Source organism: Saccopteryx bilineata, chromosome 7, assembly GCF_036850765.1.
Source record: "Saccopteryx bilineata isolate mSacBil1 chromosome 7, mSacBil1_pri_phased_curated, whole genome shotgun sequence".
Classification (NCBI taxonomy): Eukaryota; Metazoa; Chordata; class Mammalia; order Chiroptera; family Emballonuridae; genus Saccopteryx; species Saccopteryx bilineata.
This window is the reverse complement of record NC_089496.1, coordinates 41,618,694-41,638,633: the sequence shown is the minus strand read 5'-3', so window position 1 is coordinate 41,638,633 and position 19,940 is coordinate 41,618,694. Positions and strand designations below refer to the sequence as shown.

The following is a 19,940-nucleotide window of genomic DNA, read 5'->3' as shown; positions in this document are numbered from 1 at the left end:
AGATGTCTCTGTCAATTCTCAGAAAAAAATATTAAGATATTCTTTCTTATCATTTTTTCAATCAGCAATTAATACAAATATTTGCCTCCTCTCACCAGTGATATCCAAAGAATATTTAAATAGTTTACAGGGATACTGGCTTAATTCTAGGTAATTAATGATAGTTAAACCATTTAAAAATATTTGCGGAAATATTAAGTACAAGAATTTTAAAATAAAACAATTCTTATATAGTACTTCTCATTAAGCAGTCCACTTGAATAATAATGTAACATTTGCTTTGGAAGATTCAAGGTAAATAATAATTTATAATTAAATCAGCCTTCCCGGTTGTTTTAATATTAGGCAGAATAAAGACTAATCAACTCATATTAAAATATCATATACAAAGAATAGTGAATGGTGCAAACTTTTCAAGATGAAGTTTTATAGCAAAAAGAAGGGAGGGGCTGATATTTCTAACAGAAATAATAAATAATGTAATGAGAGTTATCTAATAATGTAATGAGATTCTTATTCAGGGAAAAAGAAAAAATTGAGGGAATGATGTTTTTATTAGTAGTTATTTCCTCAATTATTTAAATTTTTTCACTGGAAGTCTAAAAATCTGTGGTTGAGTATACAATGTAGCAGTAAGTATGGGCCATTTATGAGAAAGAGCAAGTTAAGACATCAAATGAGAACGCTGAAGTTACAGTCTCACTTCCAGGCTGGTCTTTTCAACTGTCCAATAAAAAAAAAATCACAGAAAGTGTTAGAACTACAAAGTGCTAAGTCATTCCTCATTTGCCTTATTCTAGAAACAGTGCTCACTGTCTCCTAAATAAAATTAGGATTCTCCTTGTTGTTGTGTACATTAATATAAAGTATTTCTACTAAAATAAGTTTAATTCTTTAACTATCAAATCCAACACTACAGTTAGGCTTTGGGCAACAAGAGGGTTAGTATAACTATTATCAACATCTGAAAGCTGTGGTTTACAGAACTATAATAAAAACTCCAATGATTTCAGTTTTGCTTGGGAAAAATGTACATTTCTAAATTTCCTGCTCTTGACTGAAAAGGATCCTGAAAATATTTAAAACACTTAAATAGCCACTGAAGTGTCAATAGTGTTAACATTACCTGGTGTGAAATAGATGTGCAGGTGTGCAACCTCTTAAGTACACTGACATTGTGCTAATTGGATTGTACTGCACAGGCAATGAAGCCTCATGGTACCTGCCAATACTCAGGCTTCTACTGAACAAAGAAGTCAAATGTCTTCGTAAGAAATCAGCCTGGCCTGACCTGTGGTGGCGCAGTGGATAAAGCGTCGACCTGGAACACTGAGGTTGCCGGTTCGAAACCTTGGGCTTGCCCGGTCAAGGCACATATGGGAGTTGATGCTTCCTGCTCCTCCCTCCCCTTCTCTCTCTCTCTCTCCTCTCTCTCTAAAAATTAATAAATAAAATATAAAAAAAAAAAATTAAAAAAAAAAAAAAAAAAAGAAATCAGCCTGTATTCTGGAGATGGAGAAATGGACCAGAAATGGATATATGAGCTGAGAGCAGCCCAACAGGGACAGCTCAAATATGATGGTATTTAACCAGTCAAACCTGATCCTCCTTCCTTGAAGGGGTCTTTCTGATATATGGCAGCATATTTACTCTATGAGTTATGGTGGTAAGTGTTATAATCAGAAGGAGAAGGTGTTGCAGGTCTCCTTTTCTATGCAAATGGAGAAGGAATTGCCAAGCCGGGTGACTGTGTTACAGCCAGGCCAGACGGGGTCTCCCTGGACCAAACTGAAACCACCACTAAAACTTGGTATATAGCTAACACTCTGGCTGATGACTATTTCTGTTACTGTCTACCCAGATCATCAGATGGAATTTCTTTTCAAGTGGCAAGGAAAATAAAATCACTTCATGCTCTAACCTTGAGGATCTCTTTGACTCTCTAGCTGTACGCCACAATCTAAGCTGCAGGGGCCCTGGACTATCTCACCTTCCCAAAGGTAGTCCATCACACACCGGTCTCCTATATTAATGCGCATAATATGCATCAGTTCTGGAGAACAGGAAGTGGAAAGGATCTTTCTTGTGTGTCTTGGTAAGTGCTTGACAGGACAGGACAGAAGTTATCCTAGAACACTTGGTCATTTAAAAGCCCGTAGCTGTCCAGAGATCTAGAACAAAGCCTGCGATGCCACACTAGCCTGCTGCCTGTTTCTGTAAATAAAGCTGTGTTGTAATACAGACCTGCCCATCTGTTTATGTGCTGTTGACGGCTGATTTCCTGCTACAGCATCAGAGCCGAACAGTTACAACAGAGATTATTTAGTCTACAAAGCCGAAAATATTTATTATCTGCTCCTTCCTAGAAAAAGTTTGCCAAGCCCTGATGAATGCATGTTGGTATAACCCCTTGGAAATGAAGGCTAGCTTGCTGCTCCAAGAATCCCCTACACATTACAGATGATACATCTCCTGTATCTGGGTGTCCCACTTTTATACTTTTACTGGGTAAACCAAAAAGCTGCCAACTGCAAGCAGAACTTAGAGCAGGAGCATGTTCTGTAAGTGGGACAGGCTACAGTAGTTGGCTCGGCTGCTCAGGCCACACCGTGGTCCTGGGGCATCAGGATGCAGACCAGGATGCTGCATTTAGCTTGCGGCATGTCCCAGTGTGACCACAGCGCATGGCCCTGGGATTCTGAAGCAAGGCCAACCTATTTTAAGCAGGTACCTTTTCTCAGTGAACAGTTCATGGCTGGTCACTAGGTCCTAACAGACATCAATGCCTGACACCAAGGGAATCCAGGTGACCACTGCATTAATCCTCTTTGAAGTTTTACCTGATCTACCAAATCATAAATGGTACGCTTTTAAATCAACAATCTGTTATGTAAATATAAGTCTGGGCTTATGCAGGTCCCACAGGATATCTGAATAAGCTAATTATAATCTTTACCAGGTAGGCTTTTTCCGTGAACCAGAATTATATCTTCACGGAGGCAGTCCCTATAAATCAGCTGATACATTTGAGAGACCTGAGCTTGTTCATTTGTGATAGTACTAGCCAGAAGTGGACCCCGAAAGCATTCGTCCCTGCAGGGACGGCACTGAAGGGCAATACAAAAGAAACGTATTCTGATTTGGCAAAATGTCAAGCAGTCCATTCTAATGCCATTATACCTTTCAGGATGAAAAAGTTTTGGTCAGTTTTTTTACCAGTTCTTGAACAGTGGCTAATTGTTTACCCAAATGGGATGTAGGGATGTAGAATTGAAATAAGCAAGAATGAAGATTGCTGTCAAGGAGAACTGAGAGAAGATAAAGTAGATGGCCACCCAGAAAGCACACAAATTTGTGTCCTGTATGAATTCTTTCCAGAGGGCCCATAATTGCAGCTAAGTCTCTTAATCATCACGTGGACAACGCTGAATGTGTATCTTCCCTCCCCAATCTAATACTTGCTCAACTGCCTTGTGAGTGACCACAGGGGCAACGTTAGAGGCTTGTATCCGTCAGCAGCTATAAACACTAATGAACTCCCCCCTTCCCTAAGGTCAATGTGGGTACCACTACTTCCCAGTACCCACTGTGTCAGCAATATTGGCCAATTGTAAGCCCTTAATATATTATCATATCTTGAGGGAACCAGTTAGTTTCTTAATACCAGGCTAACTATACTGGGACCCTTTCATTGTTGAAGGGACAATGTCCTGCCCTCACTGAAACTGATCCTTACTCTGGATTTGGATTGGCCTCTGTGGTCTTTTGCACTCTTAACAATACCACCATATGTGCTTTTATGAATGCTTTGTACATCACCACTTCAGTGTTATACACAATGCCTCCAAGGACCCATATTTCAGTGAGAGAGATCAGACAAATACCCGGATGTCAATAGGATGCTCTGTCCTCTTCAGGTATCTATCATCAACCAAAAAGAGGCCTACAGAGTGATGAAGAGACCCTTATGTGCTTAGATTCAACACCAGTTATGAACTTGCAAGGCTGGGGTGCTATCTTTCAGGACAGTGGTATTTGCTCTGTCCCAGCAATACATGTAGCATCAGCAAAATATTGTATTAACTCCCCCACAGCCAAAAACACAGGTCTAAGAAACAAAAAGGAAGAAATGTGAGTGGACTCTATTAAGGTTACAATTAATAAACTATTTTAAAAAATATGTCCCTAGACCTATGACTCAGGCTCTGCTGGGCCAACCAGCATAACATATACTGGAAAACATTAAAATTGGTGATCAGTTCCAGCTGGTTGGATTAGAGGTCATTTTATATTTTTTCTTTGTGATTTTATAGGTTTTCCAAATTTTCTAAAATGCTTAAGTATTATTTTGTACTAAAACATAATTACTAAACTAAAAAACCCCACATACAGCTCCAGAAGATTTTCACTGAAAATGGCACATAAGGGAAGCAAGGAGTTGCAAACAAAATGAGGTGAGATAGGACAACTAGTTTCCACTTTCTTTTGTGGCAGCATCCCAGAGGAATTATGGAAATATCTGAAATCTGACGAAGCCTCAATCTCCTCACTTGAAAATGAAGATCACTAAGTGTCTCATAAGGAATGTGAAAGAACACCCCAATCAGCAAGAGGTCTATAAGCATGAGTTATTGCGACTGTCGGTAGGTGAGTGTAGATGTGCTGAACGCCTTCAGAACGGAAACAAGAAAACTTAGTTACCTTTGGGTTAAAGTATCTACAAGATTGTGGTTGAGAGCCTCCAAAAAGGGCTATGCGGTAGTCATGTTTCTTTCTTCTGGGTCTCGTGCCCTCTACCAGTTCTTCTCGATCCTCGGGGGACAAGAGGTGATACCTCATTCCACCTGTAGAAAAATGCATGGCAACTCTTTAGAGCTTCAGGCACTTTCATGTTTTAGGGAAATAAGAAAACCAAAGCCCCCAAACATAACAGTGCTTTTTATCTGTGTTACTTTTCCTATCATCCCTCTCTAGCATCTAAGTAAAGACTGAGGGGGAAGAGGCAGGAGAAGTGTATGAGGATCTGAGTCCTAACCAATTTATTACTCTCAGCAATTACATTAGGCTGATGGCCACACCCACTTACTACATACCAGTGAATTATTTGGCTCTTCAAGCAAAGGTGCCAAAGTAATTATTGAAACTCCTTTCTCCTAACCCAGCAGTTCTCAAACTTAAGAAATCACCTAGGAAATCTCTGAAACCAAGCCTGGGCATACCACAGATTAACTAAATCAAAATCTCTGGTGAGAGGGCCCAGGTACTGGTCTTGCCACTTAAAATGTGGTTCAAAGACCAGCAGCTTCAGCGTCTGGGAGCTTCTTAAAACTGAATTCCAGAACGTACCCTGTATCTACTGAACCAGAATCTGCATTTTAGACAAAATATCAAGGTAATTCAGATACACATAAAACTGAGATGTACTGCCTTAGATTATTCTAAAATGCAGTGAGGATTCAGAAAATGATTGTAATCTAACATGAGCCTTTAGCAAATCCTTGATTTTGTCAAGGGCCACATAACAATTAAAAACTTTTAAGGTGTCATTTCAGATCACTGTAGAAAAGGTAGATTGTTCAATAAATAATGTTAGACAATGATATGGAGAAAAAATTTGTCCCTTCATATTTACTCTAAAGTAAATTTAAAATCAACAGAATATATGAATATGCAAAAAATCTCATCAACATACTATAAAAAAGGACAGTTTTTAAAAAAACTAGGCTTATAATGGGGAAACCTAAAACAAGTAAAAAAACACAGAAGCCATAAAAAGAATATTCAGACTAAACTATGTAAGATTTAAGTTAAATTACAGCATGGTGAAAAAAATTAAAAAGATAGTGGCAAACTAGGAAAATATTTAAAAATCATATAAAAAACAAATATAAAAGATGTCCTATTAATTAACAAGATTAAGACCAGCAACAGAAAAGGTGATTAAGTATCTGAACATAGTTCACAGAAAAAGGCCTACAAGCAACTCTTAAACATGTGAAAAAGATGCTCAAGTGAATAAGTTAGAAAAATACAAATTAAAATATTTTTTTCACTTATCAGATTGGCCAAGATCAAACTGTCTGGCATGCAGGGGAAGGTGTGGGAAGCAGCACCGCCCTGCATTGCTGAAGGGATGTGGAAGGTACACACTCTCCGGGAGGCAAATAGCGTAATCCATGAAAACTGCAAATACACACACCCTTGAGCCAGTAATTCCCCTTTTAGTTTATCAACCAGAAGTTCATTTCAGGGAGATTGTTAAAAGTTATGGTATATCCATACAATGGAATACTATATGTGGCTGTTAAGAAGAATGAGGAAGAGTAAATATGTAGACATGAAAGGTATCCAAGAAATAACATGTAATGCAAAAAAACAAGATGTAGAAGAGTATACAGTGTGAAACTATTATTTAAAAAATTTGTATTTTTATGCATATATATATTTATATATGAAAGTTATATAAGCGTAATAAGTAAATGATTGTGAATGCAGAGACTCAAGACTACCTTTGGGAGAATATACAGGTAGGTGGAGGTACAGTAGCCCTCCTTTGAGAATTTATAATGACAGCCCTGGTCTCCTGCAGGTTTGAGGTTTGAATTTACTACCCATACGTCTAGGAAACCATATGCCAAGAAAAATTCAAAGTTGTCCTTTATTGTTGTGTCCCAGGGTACCTAGCAAAAGCAAATACTACTTTCCTCTTGAGAAGAACAGGAATGACCTGCAGGAATACAACCCAGGCCTCCCAAGAGTACTGGCAATTAAAATCAGTCAAATATAAACTCATAAGCTAATTACAAAACACAAGGAATTAAGCCTTCAGAAATAAACAGAACTAACAAAGAGTAACATTTGGTCTTCAAAGACTTCAAATACTGGTATTATCAAACGCAGAACATAAAATAACTAGATGACAAATGTACGTAGATATCAAATTATAATGATGTACCTAGCTCCCCGAGAAAATATTTACAGACACTGACATTTGGGGATCCCCAATTAAAAAATTATCTGGCTATAGTAATTACCATATAGTTCACCCAAGAACTGAAAAGCCCACTCACATATGCAGCTTATTTGATCAGTTTTATAATAGCTCACTCTTATAAATGTGATTCAGAATGAAACCAAACATTTTTAAAAAGCTTCCAAGAAAAACAAAAACAGAAAAAATTTCAAAAGCAATACAGAAAATGCAGACAAGATAAAAAACAAAGGCACTGTAATACTACTTTAGAATGATATTATAGACATAATATAAGAAATTAGAGAATGGGTAAAAACTCACAGAAATTAAAAATAGCTGGAATTAAAGTGTTGAAAGAAAAATTAAGGCAATCTACCAGAATATAGAACAAAGAGGCAAGGATGGGTAAGAAGAGAGATTCAGTCACTGAAGAATTGCACTGCCAACAGAAAACTGAGTAATCTGTGGCTGAAACGATAGAGAATACCCAACATGATAACTTAAAAAAATTTTAAAAAGGATGCACACCAAGGTATATTACTGTGACATTTCAAAAATCAGGGATAAAATAATAAAAGATTTCGTATTTGTACAGAGAGGGATAAAAAAATAAAGATCAGATTGACATCAGATTTCTCAAAAGTAACACTGGAAGCTAGTAAATAATGGAGCAATGCCTTCAAATTCTAACTGAACATGATTTTCAACACAATTCTGTAACCAGTTTAACTATTCCTCCACCTTATGATAAAATAAAGATATGAGATTTGTCCAAGTTCCAAATACTTACTGATTGTATACTCTTTCTCAGGAACCTCTGGGGATATGTTCCAACAAATAGAATTAAGAAAGGGGAAGACTTTGGGTCCGGGAAGATAGCGGATCTAACACAGAAGGGGAGTAGAAGGACATCCCAGGATGAGAGAGGTGGAGCCCAAAGACAAAAACCGTGCCTTAGGCCTAGGGAGCAAACAGTCCATATTGGAACAGGCAGGAGGAAGGCTCTATGAAGGATATCCAAGAAGTAAATAAAAGTAAAAGAGTGTTCAGTTATACAATTTTATCAAGTGGCATTTTACAGAGGGGTTGGCAGCTAGCCAGCAAGTCAAGAAAAACTAGTAAAAAAAAAATGTGGCAAGTATTAGCTCCAGGCCAAAAAAAAAAAAAAAAAAAAAAAAAAAAAAAAAAAAAAAAAAAAAAAAAAAAAAGAAGCTATTTAAGAAAGAAAATGGAAAATGTGGGCCCTGGCTGGTTGGCTCAGTGAATAGAACGTCAGCCCAGCGTATGGACGTCCCAGATTCGATTCCCAGTCAGGGCACACAAAAGAAGCAACCATCTTCTTCTCTCCCCCTCCCTTTTCCCCTTTCTTCCTCTTCTCCTTCCTCTGCCAGTGGCTTGACTGATTTGAGCATCAGCCTGGGTGCTGAGGATAGCTCAGTTGGTCCCAGCATGTCAGTTGCAGGCACTAAAAATAGCTTGGCTGAGTAAAGCATCAGCCCCAGGTGGGGGTTGCCAGGTGGATCCTGGTAGGGGCACATGCAGGAATCTGTCTCATTATCTCCCCTCTTCTTGGAAGGAAGGGAGGGAGGGAGGGAGGGAGGGAAGAAGGAAATGTGATCACAGTACACTAAATTAAAGAAGGAAACACTAGAAACAGTACATGAAAGCTATCATACACAAAAAGGAGACAAAGCGTAAGTAATAGGTACTTATTTTTTACCTTCTATCACACACGTCCCTACAAAATAAGTGCTGGGGCTAAGTCTCCTCCAGATAGACAGCTGAGAAACCCAATGGATTAATTACCTGGAAAAGCAAAGTCTTGAATGTTTCTCTCTGGCTACTGAGCCTGATTTATTCTAAAAGGTTTTTTGAAGCTCATGAAAAATTGGCTACGTGATCAGTTTATAAATGGATATTTAAGGTAACTTACTTATCACCATCTTAAGGCATTCAGGATTGTCTTGAATAAGTGGTTCAGCTTGTACCGTTTTGCTTAAGAAATTCTTTGATATAAGAGGAAACCTGACTTTAGCAAGGATGTCAACCATAAATGGCTGGCGATTCGGTTCATCGTATTTCAACCACCGGACTGCGGCATCATAAACCTAAGGGGGGAGAACAGCAGAGTCAAGTTCTTAGATGGCAGGAACATTTCCAATTACAATGACTTACTTTCACACTGAAGGGGGAGAATCTCATAACCACTTATTCCCATCCCCAAACACTTGTCTATAACAGTTTATACACTGCTCTAGTGATTTTTTTAGGTAACATGTTTATTTTAGAATTACTATTCCATAATGTAGTGACAGGGAGAATGTTGAATTTATGATTTTTTTTTTAAAAAGTCACTTCCTTTTTGGAAGGAGATATGATGCACATTTCTACTGGAAAAAAAATCTAGTGGTTAATGATAGTTTCAAAATATGTTCATTTGGTAACAGGAAAACAGGTTAATTTATTAAGATGTGAAGGTCACCTATGACTTTATTTCAATCCAATATTCCTGAACTGTGAATTGACAGATTTATCTGTTTTCCAGAAATTTTATTGTAATATACAAATTCTATATTAAAAAAAAAAACCACTACAGGATCATTACATAAGAATTGTTTTCTAAAACAATGCTGTGGCACTAATTTAACTGTTTATTAACACAATTCAATTAACAAATCAGTTTAAACACACCAAAAATAAACGTAATTTCATATATGCACATGCCTATCCACCACACAGGCGCTCAAGCCAGTTAAATTTGTTAATTTGGGGTTGGTGTTCATAAGGCCTAAGTTCTGGTCTCTGAGTTAGCTAATATTTTATGGGAATTGGTCTATTGGTTAAAATGAACTTTTTCTTTTGGAGTAGTTTTAGGTTTAAAGAAAAGTTGCAAAGGAAGTTCATAGTTCCCAAATATCCTATGTCCAGTTGTTCAAATGTTACATTGATATGACACTCTTATTACAACTGATGAACCAACATTGATACATTATTAACTAAAGTCTGTACTTCTACACAATTTTAGTTTTTATCCGATGTTCTTTCTCTGTCCCAACCCCATAAAGAATACCACATTACACTTTACTATGTCACCTTATGCTCCTCTAGACTTGACAGTTTTCTCAGACTTGCCTTGTTTTTGATGACTGACAATTTTGAGTGCTGGTCAGAGATATTTTGTAGAATGTCCCTCAATTTGGGCTTGTCTGATGTTATTCTCATGGTTAGACTAGGGTTGTAGATTTTGGGGAGAAAGACCACAGAGGTGACATGCCATTCTCATCACATCATTATCAAGAGTGCATGCTATCAACACGAATGATCACTGCTGATGTCAGCCTGTAGGTAGTGTCTGTCAGGTTTCTTCAGTCTGGAGTTAGTTTTCTTCCCTTTCCAGACTGCGTGTAAGTCAGTTAATTTTGACCACAGAACTGAGCTTTTTCTTTCTGCCTAGTCAGGTCCTTCAGGTCCAAACTGTGAACCTGGAAACTAATGCTCTGGGCCACGAAGAAGACAGGACAAAAGAACATGGCTCAGTGCAAACCTTTTATCTTTAAAACAACAGTGACTCAAAGCCTTACAGTACCTCTATTCTTGTTAGAGCTGTAGCAAATTACCACAAACTTAATGGCTTAAAATGCAGAGAAGAGTGTGGGACTGAAAAGAGGGATTAAGTGATGGTCTGCATATCAAGGCATTAACCCACCTCACTCCAAATGCCTCCCCCAGCTTACACCTCTGACAGTTCATTTGACAGTTCTGAAGGGCAGAGTCCAATATGGGTCACATTGAGCTACAATTAAGTGTCAGCAAGGCTGCCTCAGGCTGTGGAGGAGAAACCATTTCCCGTCTTTGCCAGCATCCAGTAGTCACTTGCATTTCTTGGCTTGCAACCCCTTCCTCCATCTCCTACGTCAGTGATGGCCAGCCCAGTCTTTCTCACGCTGCATCACTCTGATGCTGACTCTTCTGCCTCCCTCTCCACATTGAAGGACCCTTATGATTACACAGGACTCACCGGGATACTCGCCTCATCTCAAGATCCTTAAAGTCCATTTGCCACGCAAGATAACCTATTCATAGATTTGGGGATTAGGATATAGACATCTTTTGAGGAGGCACTGCTCTGCCCACAAATAGCTTTCTCTGCCAAGTGGCCTATTTCTCATATACTCACCCCCTTACAAATACCTCAGACTTATTTTTCTTATGAGACAGACTTTGGAATACTCTAATGTAAAAAATACATTCTCTCCTAATAGGATCCTTTTACTTGTCATGTATCCCAACATGAAGCATAAGAAATCAATACCAACATTTTTAAATAAGTAAAACGTGAGAAGGCAATTCAGTCACCTGATCCTCGGCTCTCACGGTCAGAGTGTCCTGGTTGAGGAGATGTGTAACTCGCTTGACATCAAGTTGTAGGAATTCATCAGTTTTGTAAACTTCAGTAAAATGCTGATGAATAAAGTCATCTGCAGTCGCTTTCAATTCAGGACAGTCCAGACACTCTGCTAGCACACTGATGCCTAAACACAGACAGAAAATGAGTAGCACACCCCTTTAGAGAAAAACACAAACACACGTTGCAGATAAAATATGATTATAGGAAGACTGCATGAGTTTCATAAAACTGGACTCATTTTTTGTTCCATTGATTTATTTTTATGATATCTTATGTATGGCTGATTTTGAAATTTTGTAGGAAAAGCACCCTTCAATGTTTTTTCCATCTTTTCTTTGTTACTGTTCAACATTTTTTTCTTATACATTAATTTTAAAATAAGCTTATCACATTCTACTTTAAAAATCCTGATATGATTTTAATTAGGATTTCACAATTTTTAAATTACTTTGGGGACAGGTGACCATTCAGAGGAGCTCCACTTAGGAACATGACATATCTCCATTTTTTTCAAATTTTTTGACTGTCAATGTAATTATACAACTTTCTTCACAGGAACCCTATATATTTCCCATTATCCTTTCCCTAGCTAATTTAATTTTTATTTGGGAGAGAAGTTATTCATTGATGTTAATGTTACATTATCAGGAGTCTGCAAATTACTTCCTGTTCATGGGCCAAACCCAGCCCACATCCAGTTGTAGGGTCCGTAGCTAAGAATTTTTAATAATATTTTTAAAAGGTTGCAAAAAAAAAAAAAAGGCAGTAAAAGAATCAAGGGAACGGGAGGCAGAGAAGGGAGCAGGAGAACAAGAAAGACAAGGAGGAGTGACAAGGACATGTGACACAAGGTCTAAATATAATACTATCTGGCCCTTGACAGAAAACGTTTCCCAACTCCTCTTTTAAATAAAACCACTTATTATTGTATATGATCTCCCTTCAAAGTCGTGAGATAAAATTTTTCAGTTCATTATCTTGATTTTCCATGTTTCAACTTCATGATGTCTTTAGATAATGAGTTTTAAAGCTTTCATATTTACACCATAAAGGTTCTCATAATTGATGCCTGCTAACAAACTTGTCATATTATCTGTCATTTTATAACTGCACTAACCAATGCCATGGCACTGGAGATATTCATAGCAAGCAGTTGACAACCTGTATACACATATGGTTCCATCATGGAGCTGACATTTTCAACAAGAACTAGTATGTATTTATTGACTAGTTTTTTGGCAGTTGGATGTGTTTCAATTTTACAACCTAATTAAGTATCACACAGATCAGTCAAATAATGTGAAAAGTAGTTGTTTCTATGAAAACTAATCTCAAGTTTAAGACAGATTTGGAAAAAGCTCACATTAGGCATGACCAAGACAACTGATAAGATCTGGGGAAGCACTAAAATTTTAGAGGGATTCTGTACTCAGACTCGAAGTTACTGCTTTTCCTCTAGCTGTTCCTTCTGGAATTCCTGTTTCACATTAGTGTCCCTGTACTTCCTTTCATGTCCTTTATCTTTTCACTAATCAGTTCCATGTGTTTGCATTTTTGTTTTGGATCATGAGGCAATCATGTTTTTCCCCTCTCCAGATGGATTCTATTTTAAGTCCTTTTCCATGTCTTACATTAAATTTGGCTATCGGAACCACTCGTTTTGGCTGTTTAGCTTGGGTTCCTGTCCCTCAAACTATCGGGTTTCCTTTAACTTTGTGCGTATGATCTTTGTCTAATTCCATCAGCTGTCATGGATTCCTTTAGCACTCACAGAAGTCAGATTTTAGGATCTACTGAGAAGCAGAAATTGACAAGTGATGAAAAATAAGACAGGAATTTTTCAATCGGCTCTCAGGGAGAGCCATGCTCAGGGCTAATAGAAAGCGGCTGAAGTAGTTTCTCAGGGTGCTGAATAGCTGCACTTGGCGTGACTGGGGGCCCCTGTCTTTGCCCAGGTTTAGCCGAGTATCAGGCTCCCTTCCAGGCACCTAGGCTGCCCTTCCTCCCAGCTTTGTAATCAACGAGGACAGAAGACAGACGTAAAACTCCTAAATAGTCTTCTCAGAAGCCCACAGCTAAAATGTAGTTAGCGCAAACAAACTTGCTTCCAATTCTCCACATCGGGCCATGTCTGCCACATCCACTCCCTATACTCTAGTTCAATCACTCCAGAATGAAATTTAGAGTGCTAGGGAGCTAGGGAAATGTACTTTAAGCCATCATCTTCCAAAAGCATCTTTAAAATTCCTTTTATAATTTTTGAGCATATTTATTTATATAAAGAAAAATGAATTTTAACCTCAAGAATATAAATGTTACTGACAAATGGACCCCAAATTATGACACAGAGAGACAGAGGAACTCATCCCAGAGTGTATCTACTGGGATTGAAGGCTGGTCTTTATTGCCTAATACAGGAATTCCTTGACTATGTAAACCAATGGCTCCCTTTATTTCTCCTGTTTCCTCTGGTCCATTTCCTGTTCTGGATACCAGCAACAATCTCCTTCTTATCCCCGTTGCCAAACTTTGATGTCTCCCTAAAATTTATTCTGCTTCCTTTGTACCTACCTTCTAAGACCCTTTCTCTACACCCATAGTGGGGGAGTGTGTCAGATGGTGTAACAAAACTGTCTAGGAGGAGGGAAGCCTCAAAAAGGGGGAGCAGAGGCAGCTTGCAGAGTTCTTGTGCATCTCCAGGAGCCCTCCACCCCAGCCTTGGGCTTCTTGTCTCCAGCACCGCTCATCTGCTGTGGGCCAAAACCCAGCACTGGCTGAATTCCCCATCTCTTTCTCTATTGTCCTTGATTCTGCTTCCTTTCCTTTCTGCTTTCCTACCACTCCTGCCCTGATCCTCTTCCTGTCTGAATCACAGCAAGGGTAGGAAAATGTAATTACAAAGATCGAGGGGCTCTCTCGTGCTGCTAAGCATGATCTCACAGTGGAAAGCGTGACACACCACACTCTGGAAAACTCGGATCAACTTTCTTTGCTTCTCCTGGTATCAAAAACAAAATACTTTCTTAATGGCCTTAAAGTGGAGTGCTATAGCTGTTCCTTAATTAACATCTTAATTGACAGTCTGGGATTTTTGTAAGTCTCCCGGTACACAACAGTTAGCATATCTGACAGTGTGAGGGGCAGTGCAGTGTAGTAATGAAGAAGATGATGACCTGAATTCCAACCCCAGCCTCCACATACCAGCTACATGACCTCAGCTTCCTTATCTGCGACAGACCACAGTAGTCATAAGGACTTCACAGAGTTAAACATTCGAGTTTATATTGCCATATACCACACACCACCACCAGATGCAGTCCTTACTCCCTGTCCTAGACAAACAAAAACTCATTATTAAAGCTATTTTAAATTCTGGAAAATACTGATATGGTATTTAATAAGCTCATTGCTGCACAAGTTAATATGCACTTCCTTAAGCTCTTAAAATGTATCACTAGAAAAATTCCTAGTGCACAATGTCTTTAAGATTAAATGAGGATACTTATAACCACTTTTTTAAAATTAAAATACACATAAAATTAAAAGACAAAAAAAGGAATCTAACTTCTTACCAAGACAATTTGAAGCATCAACTTGTTCTTTCAAAAAATCAACACACATTTTCTTTACAGGTTCAATCTGGTACTGGTTTGCTGCATCTAATAAAGACTGAACATTGTTGCTATTCACAGAAATTCTGCAAATAAGTTAAAGTGAATATTAGTTTCCTAAAATTTTTTATTTAAATAATGCTACTGTAGAATGTATCCCACTCATCTCTGAACATAAGCAAAAAAATTAAGCTTTTCAGTCTTTAAATTAGTATGGCAGAGACTCTTCAACGCCCCCCCTTGCCACCCCCAATCCAGAACACACTGATTTGTTCCAATGCTTTGCCATGATAGATCCCAACCATACCCTCCACAACAGAAATGATCCTTCTTAACTTACCTAGCAGTATAAGCAAATTCCACAAGTTGTTCAATAATATCAGGTTCAGCATCTTTGAGTTCTACTTCAAAGGACTTTGATTCAAGCATGTTAGCTAAAAACAGAGAGGAGAAACATAAATGGCATGAGTACTACCACTGAGGAACCGGATCATTTCAGGCCGTGGTAAATTTGGAGACGAACAATAGGACAGAGACTACCCCAGAAAGACCAATGTTCCTATAACAAGAGCAAACTGATTCTCCACACATGAGATATGCCTTAAAGTAATCTAAGAAATTAGGAGATTGGTGTACTTCTTTTAACAAAAAGTCCAAGTGAACAGAGAGACATAAAACTAGATTTATTATTTTCCCGACTACTAAAATAATTTAGAAGCACTCTTTTAAATTGCTGTGGGCTAAATGCTTCTGGTGTAGCTAGAACAAACCTATGAAAACAATGACCATTATATGTAGTCAGCTACAATCGGCAAAGCTCTCTCTCTTTCTTCAAGCCCTGGCAGAGTGCCAGAACATCAAAGAGAAAATCCAAGTAGATACATTTCATAACCTGATCCAACTCTTTTTAAAAACAGTACTCAGTAAGGAATCAGGACTTGGACCCAGTTCTCAATTTCAAATCTAGGGTTCATTCTAGTCTGATATATTTCATTTTTATTTAGTTTCAAGTGCTAGATAAAATGTTATAAGGTTTACCTGTTCCTCTGCCTGTCTACCTGAGGTTAAGAATAAAACCCTAGCCATTCAAGTAGAAGCTCTAGCTCCATGAGTAAAGACTTTGGGCCTTTAGGGAGAATGAAAGGACATGTTTCCTTAGATTAATCATAACCATGACCAAATTTTAATCTCTTCACTGTTCTATGGCCTTAATTTCTTAAGTTCTTTAAAAATGAGGGAAAATGGTATATTTTCATTTAGACCCAACTCATTCTCATAGAATGAATGTTTTTGACCTTAAGATACTTACTTGTGAACATTAAGTTAAAAAAATGACTGGCTGCAGCAAGGACAACACGGTGAGCAGGAATTTTTCTTTCCTGGACCATAAGGATCACATCACACAATGTTTTCTAATCAAGAGAGAAATAAATAAAATCAAAAGAGGCTCACTGGGCCTAGTTTAGCAAACATATAAAACAGGTGCTTGTCAAATGCTTTATGTCTATTTTCTATTTAGATCCAGTCTTTTTTCCAGTGCAGAATTTGCTTATAAGACCTATTTAGGAAGGACTTACAGAGTTGCTGTCGTGAGTCGGCTGTATCAAAATCAGGCACTGGGCTTACCAACAGTCAGGAAAATCTTTATAATCAGCAAAGAAGTAGTCTACTAATCCTAAGGAGGTTATTTTATTTTTCTGAGACAAATTCTAAGCTCTCTATCATAGTGAGATTTTATGGGGACAGTAAATGACATGACAATGTCCTTGATGGTTTTTGGGGTTTTTTTTTTTTTGCCTTTTTATTGAATTTATTGAGGTGACACTAGTTAACAAAATTATACGTTTCAGGTGCACAATTCCACAACACATCATCTGTACCCTGTTTTGTGTGTTCAATCAGGTTGCCACACTGATTGGCAACCTGTCAAAACCAAAGCCAAGATTTTCTTTGAAAACCCTCTGTTCCTTCAGAAACCAAGATTTCTGTTCCATTTTTGGCTGGGAACAATAATGCGGGTTAGGACTGTCAACATCTGCACTCTTTATTATAGAGATGGGAGTATTGCTTGGATCTAAGGTTTGTGGAGGTGGGGATGACGCTGAGCTAAATTTAAGAGTTGTAGGGTCCCTTTGCAATGCAAAAAGCATGCGGCACCAACTAACTTGAAACCTGAGAAATTCAGCTTTGGAGGCAGTGAAATAAATCTACTCCAATGGAAGACAGCCCATGCTACAGCGGCTGAAGAAGTAATCCTGACAACCCAAAGACACGGTGAGCAAATGCCTTACTGCTGAGACCAAGCAACATAAGAAACCAGGGAGAGCAGACATTTGCAACTCAATAACTTTCATTTTAATTTACAGGGAAATCATAGATACGGGAATTTAATAAGAGGGTCAAATTTAGGGGATTTTATGTTGCTAGTATGGACTTAGACAAAGTGATTTATTTAAGCTATAATCTGGAAACTATAAATGATATCTTGAAAAAAATTTAGATGGGAACTGGAAGTAAACTTCCAGTCTGGAGTTAATCTATCCATTTCAAATATTTCTGGAGTAAAAACTTCAATAGCCTCCTAAACGGTCTTCAGAGGATACACCAAAGAACAGTTATTGATAGAGGATGCCTCGTCATCACTGAAGGCAGAACAAAGCACTCCCTGCGCCAGTAAGAAAAACAGAAAACCTAAAAGACAAAGCAAATTTAGAAATAAGAACCTACAGCTAACTTCTGTTGGGAGTGGGTGGGGTGGGACTTCGCTGTCTGAATTCTACCAATACAGGGAGTTTATATAAGGATTAATGTCCAAATGAGACACAACAAAACACACTCCTGACAGATGGGCAAGTACTTGGTAATCCCAATATACAGCGCTTAATAAAATAAAGTTGAAAAATTAGGCTTTGCTTGAGAAGCCCATGTATAGGCCTTTCTACTCACCTCTGCACACCCCAATAATCTAAATTTTGGAATCTGCATAATTTTATGTCCTGCAAGGAAAAAAAAAGATGGCTGGGCCCAAATCCAGCTTATAGAGTCCACCATAAGACACACCTTATGGTCCTGCTTAAGTAGAAGTGGGTCTCAACAGAATAGAACAGTAATGTCTTAAATTCTAACTTAGATTAGAATCTCTCTCATCCTCACAGGGCAAAATTAGGAAGAGAGATATAAGCTCGAGCCTCATTTTCTTTCCTTTGGGTAGGGTGAAGGCCAGAAATGTTCTACCCTTCCAATTTTCTGTCCCTTTGCCCTCTGTTCCCAACAACACACACACACACACACACACACACACACACACGCACACGCACACGCACACACACACGCACGCATGCACACACAGTAAATTCTCCTTTCAGGGAAAAGCCTTATCAGTGGTTTTCAAACTTTTTCCTTAAGCAGCAGAATCCATTTTCAAATGATCTGATTTTATGTAATTTATAAAGACAGAATGGTTTCTTTGTAGCCAGAACTAGCCTGGCAACCAAGGGATGGAAAAGGTTCTCCTCATATTACACTTAATGATTCACTTACAAAAAATTTTAAATTTCAGCAATTAGTCTTTCTGGAGGTGGATTCTGCAAATTTAGAGATTTGGGAACCCTAAAATGAACAATTCAACCAAGTGATATAATATTTTTACAGAACTTCAAGTTAAGACTGAGACCTGGTCATTTTGGGCTCCTCGTGCCACTGGGTAAAAAAGAACAAAACTTATTACACTGGGCTAGGTGCCTGACCCTGGCCATCCATGGGGCAGAAGATGGCTGGAACTCAGGGGACCCCCTGGGGTAAACTTGTGGCTGTTGGGAGACACAGCACTCCATGAATTCCTACGTATGCAAAGCCCTGCCACTTTTTCCCAGGCCACCGCTTCTTAGGGTTGTTTTGGCAGAAAGAGACCATAGGGATAAAATAATCCCTCCTCTCCAAGGAAAAGAGCAGGCAGCTGATTGCTTGTTATAAAAATGGCAGACTCCTTAAGCTCAATGTTCACTCCTTAGCTGCAACACAAAGCCACTGTGTGGATATCCATCTGGGCCCCACCATGTTGCCTTTATAGCACTTCTAAGTGCAAGGGGCAGTGAAACATACATGCTGACACTCATGATGCTGTGCTGTGAGTAATCAGGTCTGTATCTCTGACATAGGAATCTCATGTCTTTTTTTTTTTTTTTTTGTATCTTTCTGAAGTTGGAAACGGGGAGGCGGTCAGACAGACTCCCTCATGCGCCGGACCGGGATCCACCAGGCATGCCCACCAGGGGGCAATGCTCTGCCCATCTGGGGCTTCGTTCTGTTGCAACCAGAGCCATTCTAGCACCTGAGGCAGAGGCCACAGAGCCATCCTCAGCTCCCGGGCAAACTTTGCTCCAATGGAGCCTTGGCTGCGGGAGGGGAAGAGAGAGACAGAGAGGAAGGAGAGGGGGAGGGGTGGAGAAGCAGATGGGCGCTTCTCCTGTGTGCCCTGGCCGGGAATTGAACCCAGGACTCCTGCACACCAGGCCTACGCTCTACCACTGAGCCAACTGGCCAGGGCCAGGAGTCTCATGTCTTATGCCAACCACCATTAACAGCAACAGGCTAGTCACCTTTTAAGTAGCATAAAATCAAATCCCAGACCCAACACTGGTATTGACAAAACTAGTGGTAAATGTTAATGAAAAACTGAAGTGACCAGCAAGACCAAAGATTTAAGATACCTAGGACTAAGGGATTAGGTCATCCCATCAGATAAAGAACCTTGAGGAGTTTGCTAAAGGCAGTGAAAGAAGTAGTCATAAATATAACAATAAATGAATAATAAAAATATTAATATAAACAAAAAATGAATGTGGCTTCTTCCATTTTCATCCTTGTCCTTATAATTAAATAAGTTTTGGCCCTGGCCGGTTGGCTCAGTGGTAGAGCGTCGCCCAGGCATGCAGGAGTCCCGGGTTTA

At 38.8% G+C, this 19,940-nt stretch overlaps 1 protein-coding gene across 4 annotated transcripts in view; it reads right to left on the bottom strand.

The window, feature by feature from the left end:
* The window catches only part of KLHL7 (kelch like family member 7), a 42,969-nt gene that overhangs the window by 17,970 nt on the left and 5,059 nt on the right, over positions 1-19,940 (bottom strand). For 2 of the 4 annotated variants that reach the window (XM_066238342.1, XM_066238341.1), the window contains exons 2-8: positions 17,939-17,988; positions 16,302-16,404; positions 15,333-15,426; positions 14,954-15,078; positions 11,330-11,505; positions 8,907-9,081; positions 4,702-4,844 (exon numbers count right to left, since the gene is read on the bottom strand). In XM_066238342.1, the coding sequence (XP_066094439.1) occupies positions 4,702-4,844; positions 8,907-9,081; positions 11,330-11,505; positions 14,954-15,078; positions 15,333-15,426; positions 16,302-16,404; positions 17,939-17,977 (855 nt within the window). In that variant the 5' untranslated portion in view covers positions 17,978-17,988. The remainder of the gene's footprint in view (positions 1-4,701; positions 4,845-8,906; positions 9,082-11,329; positions 11,506-14,953; positions 15,079-15,332; positions 15,427-16,301; positions 16,405-17,938; positions 17,989-19,940) is intronic. The other 2 variants (XM_066238340.1, XM_066238343.1) reach the window with 1 other exon arrangement.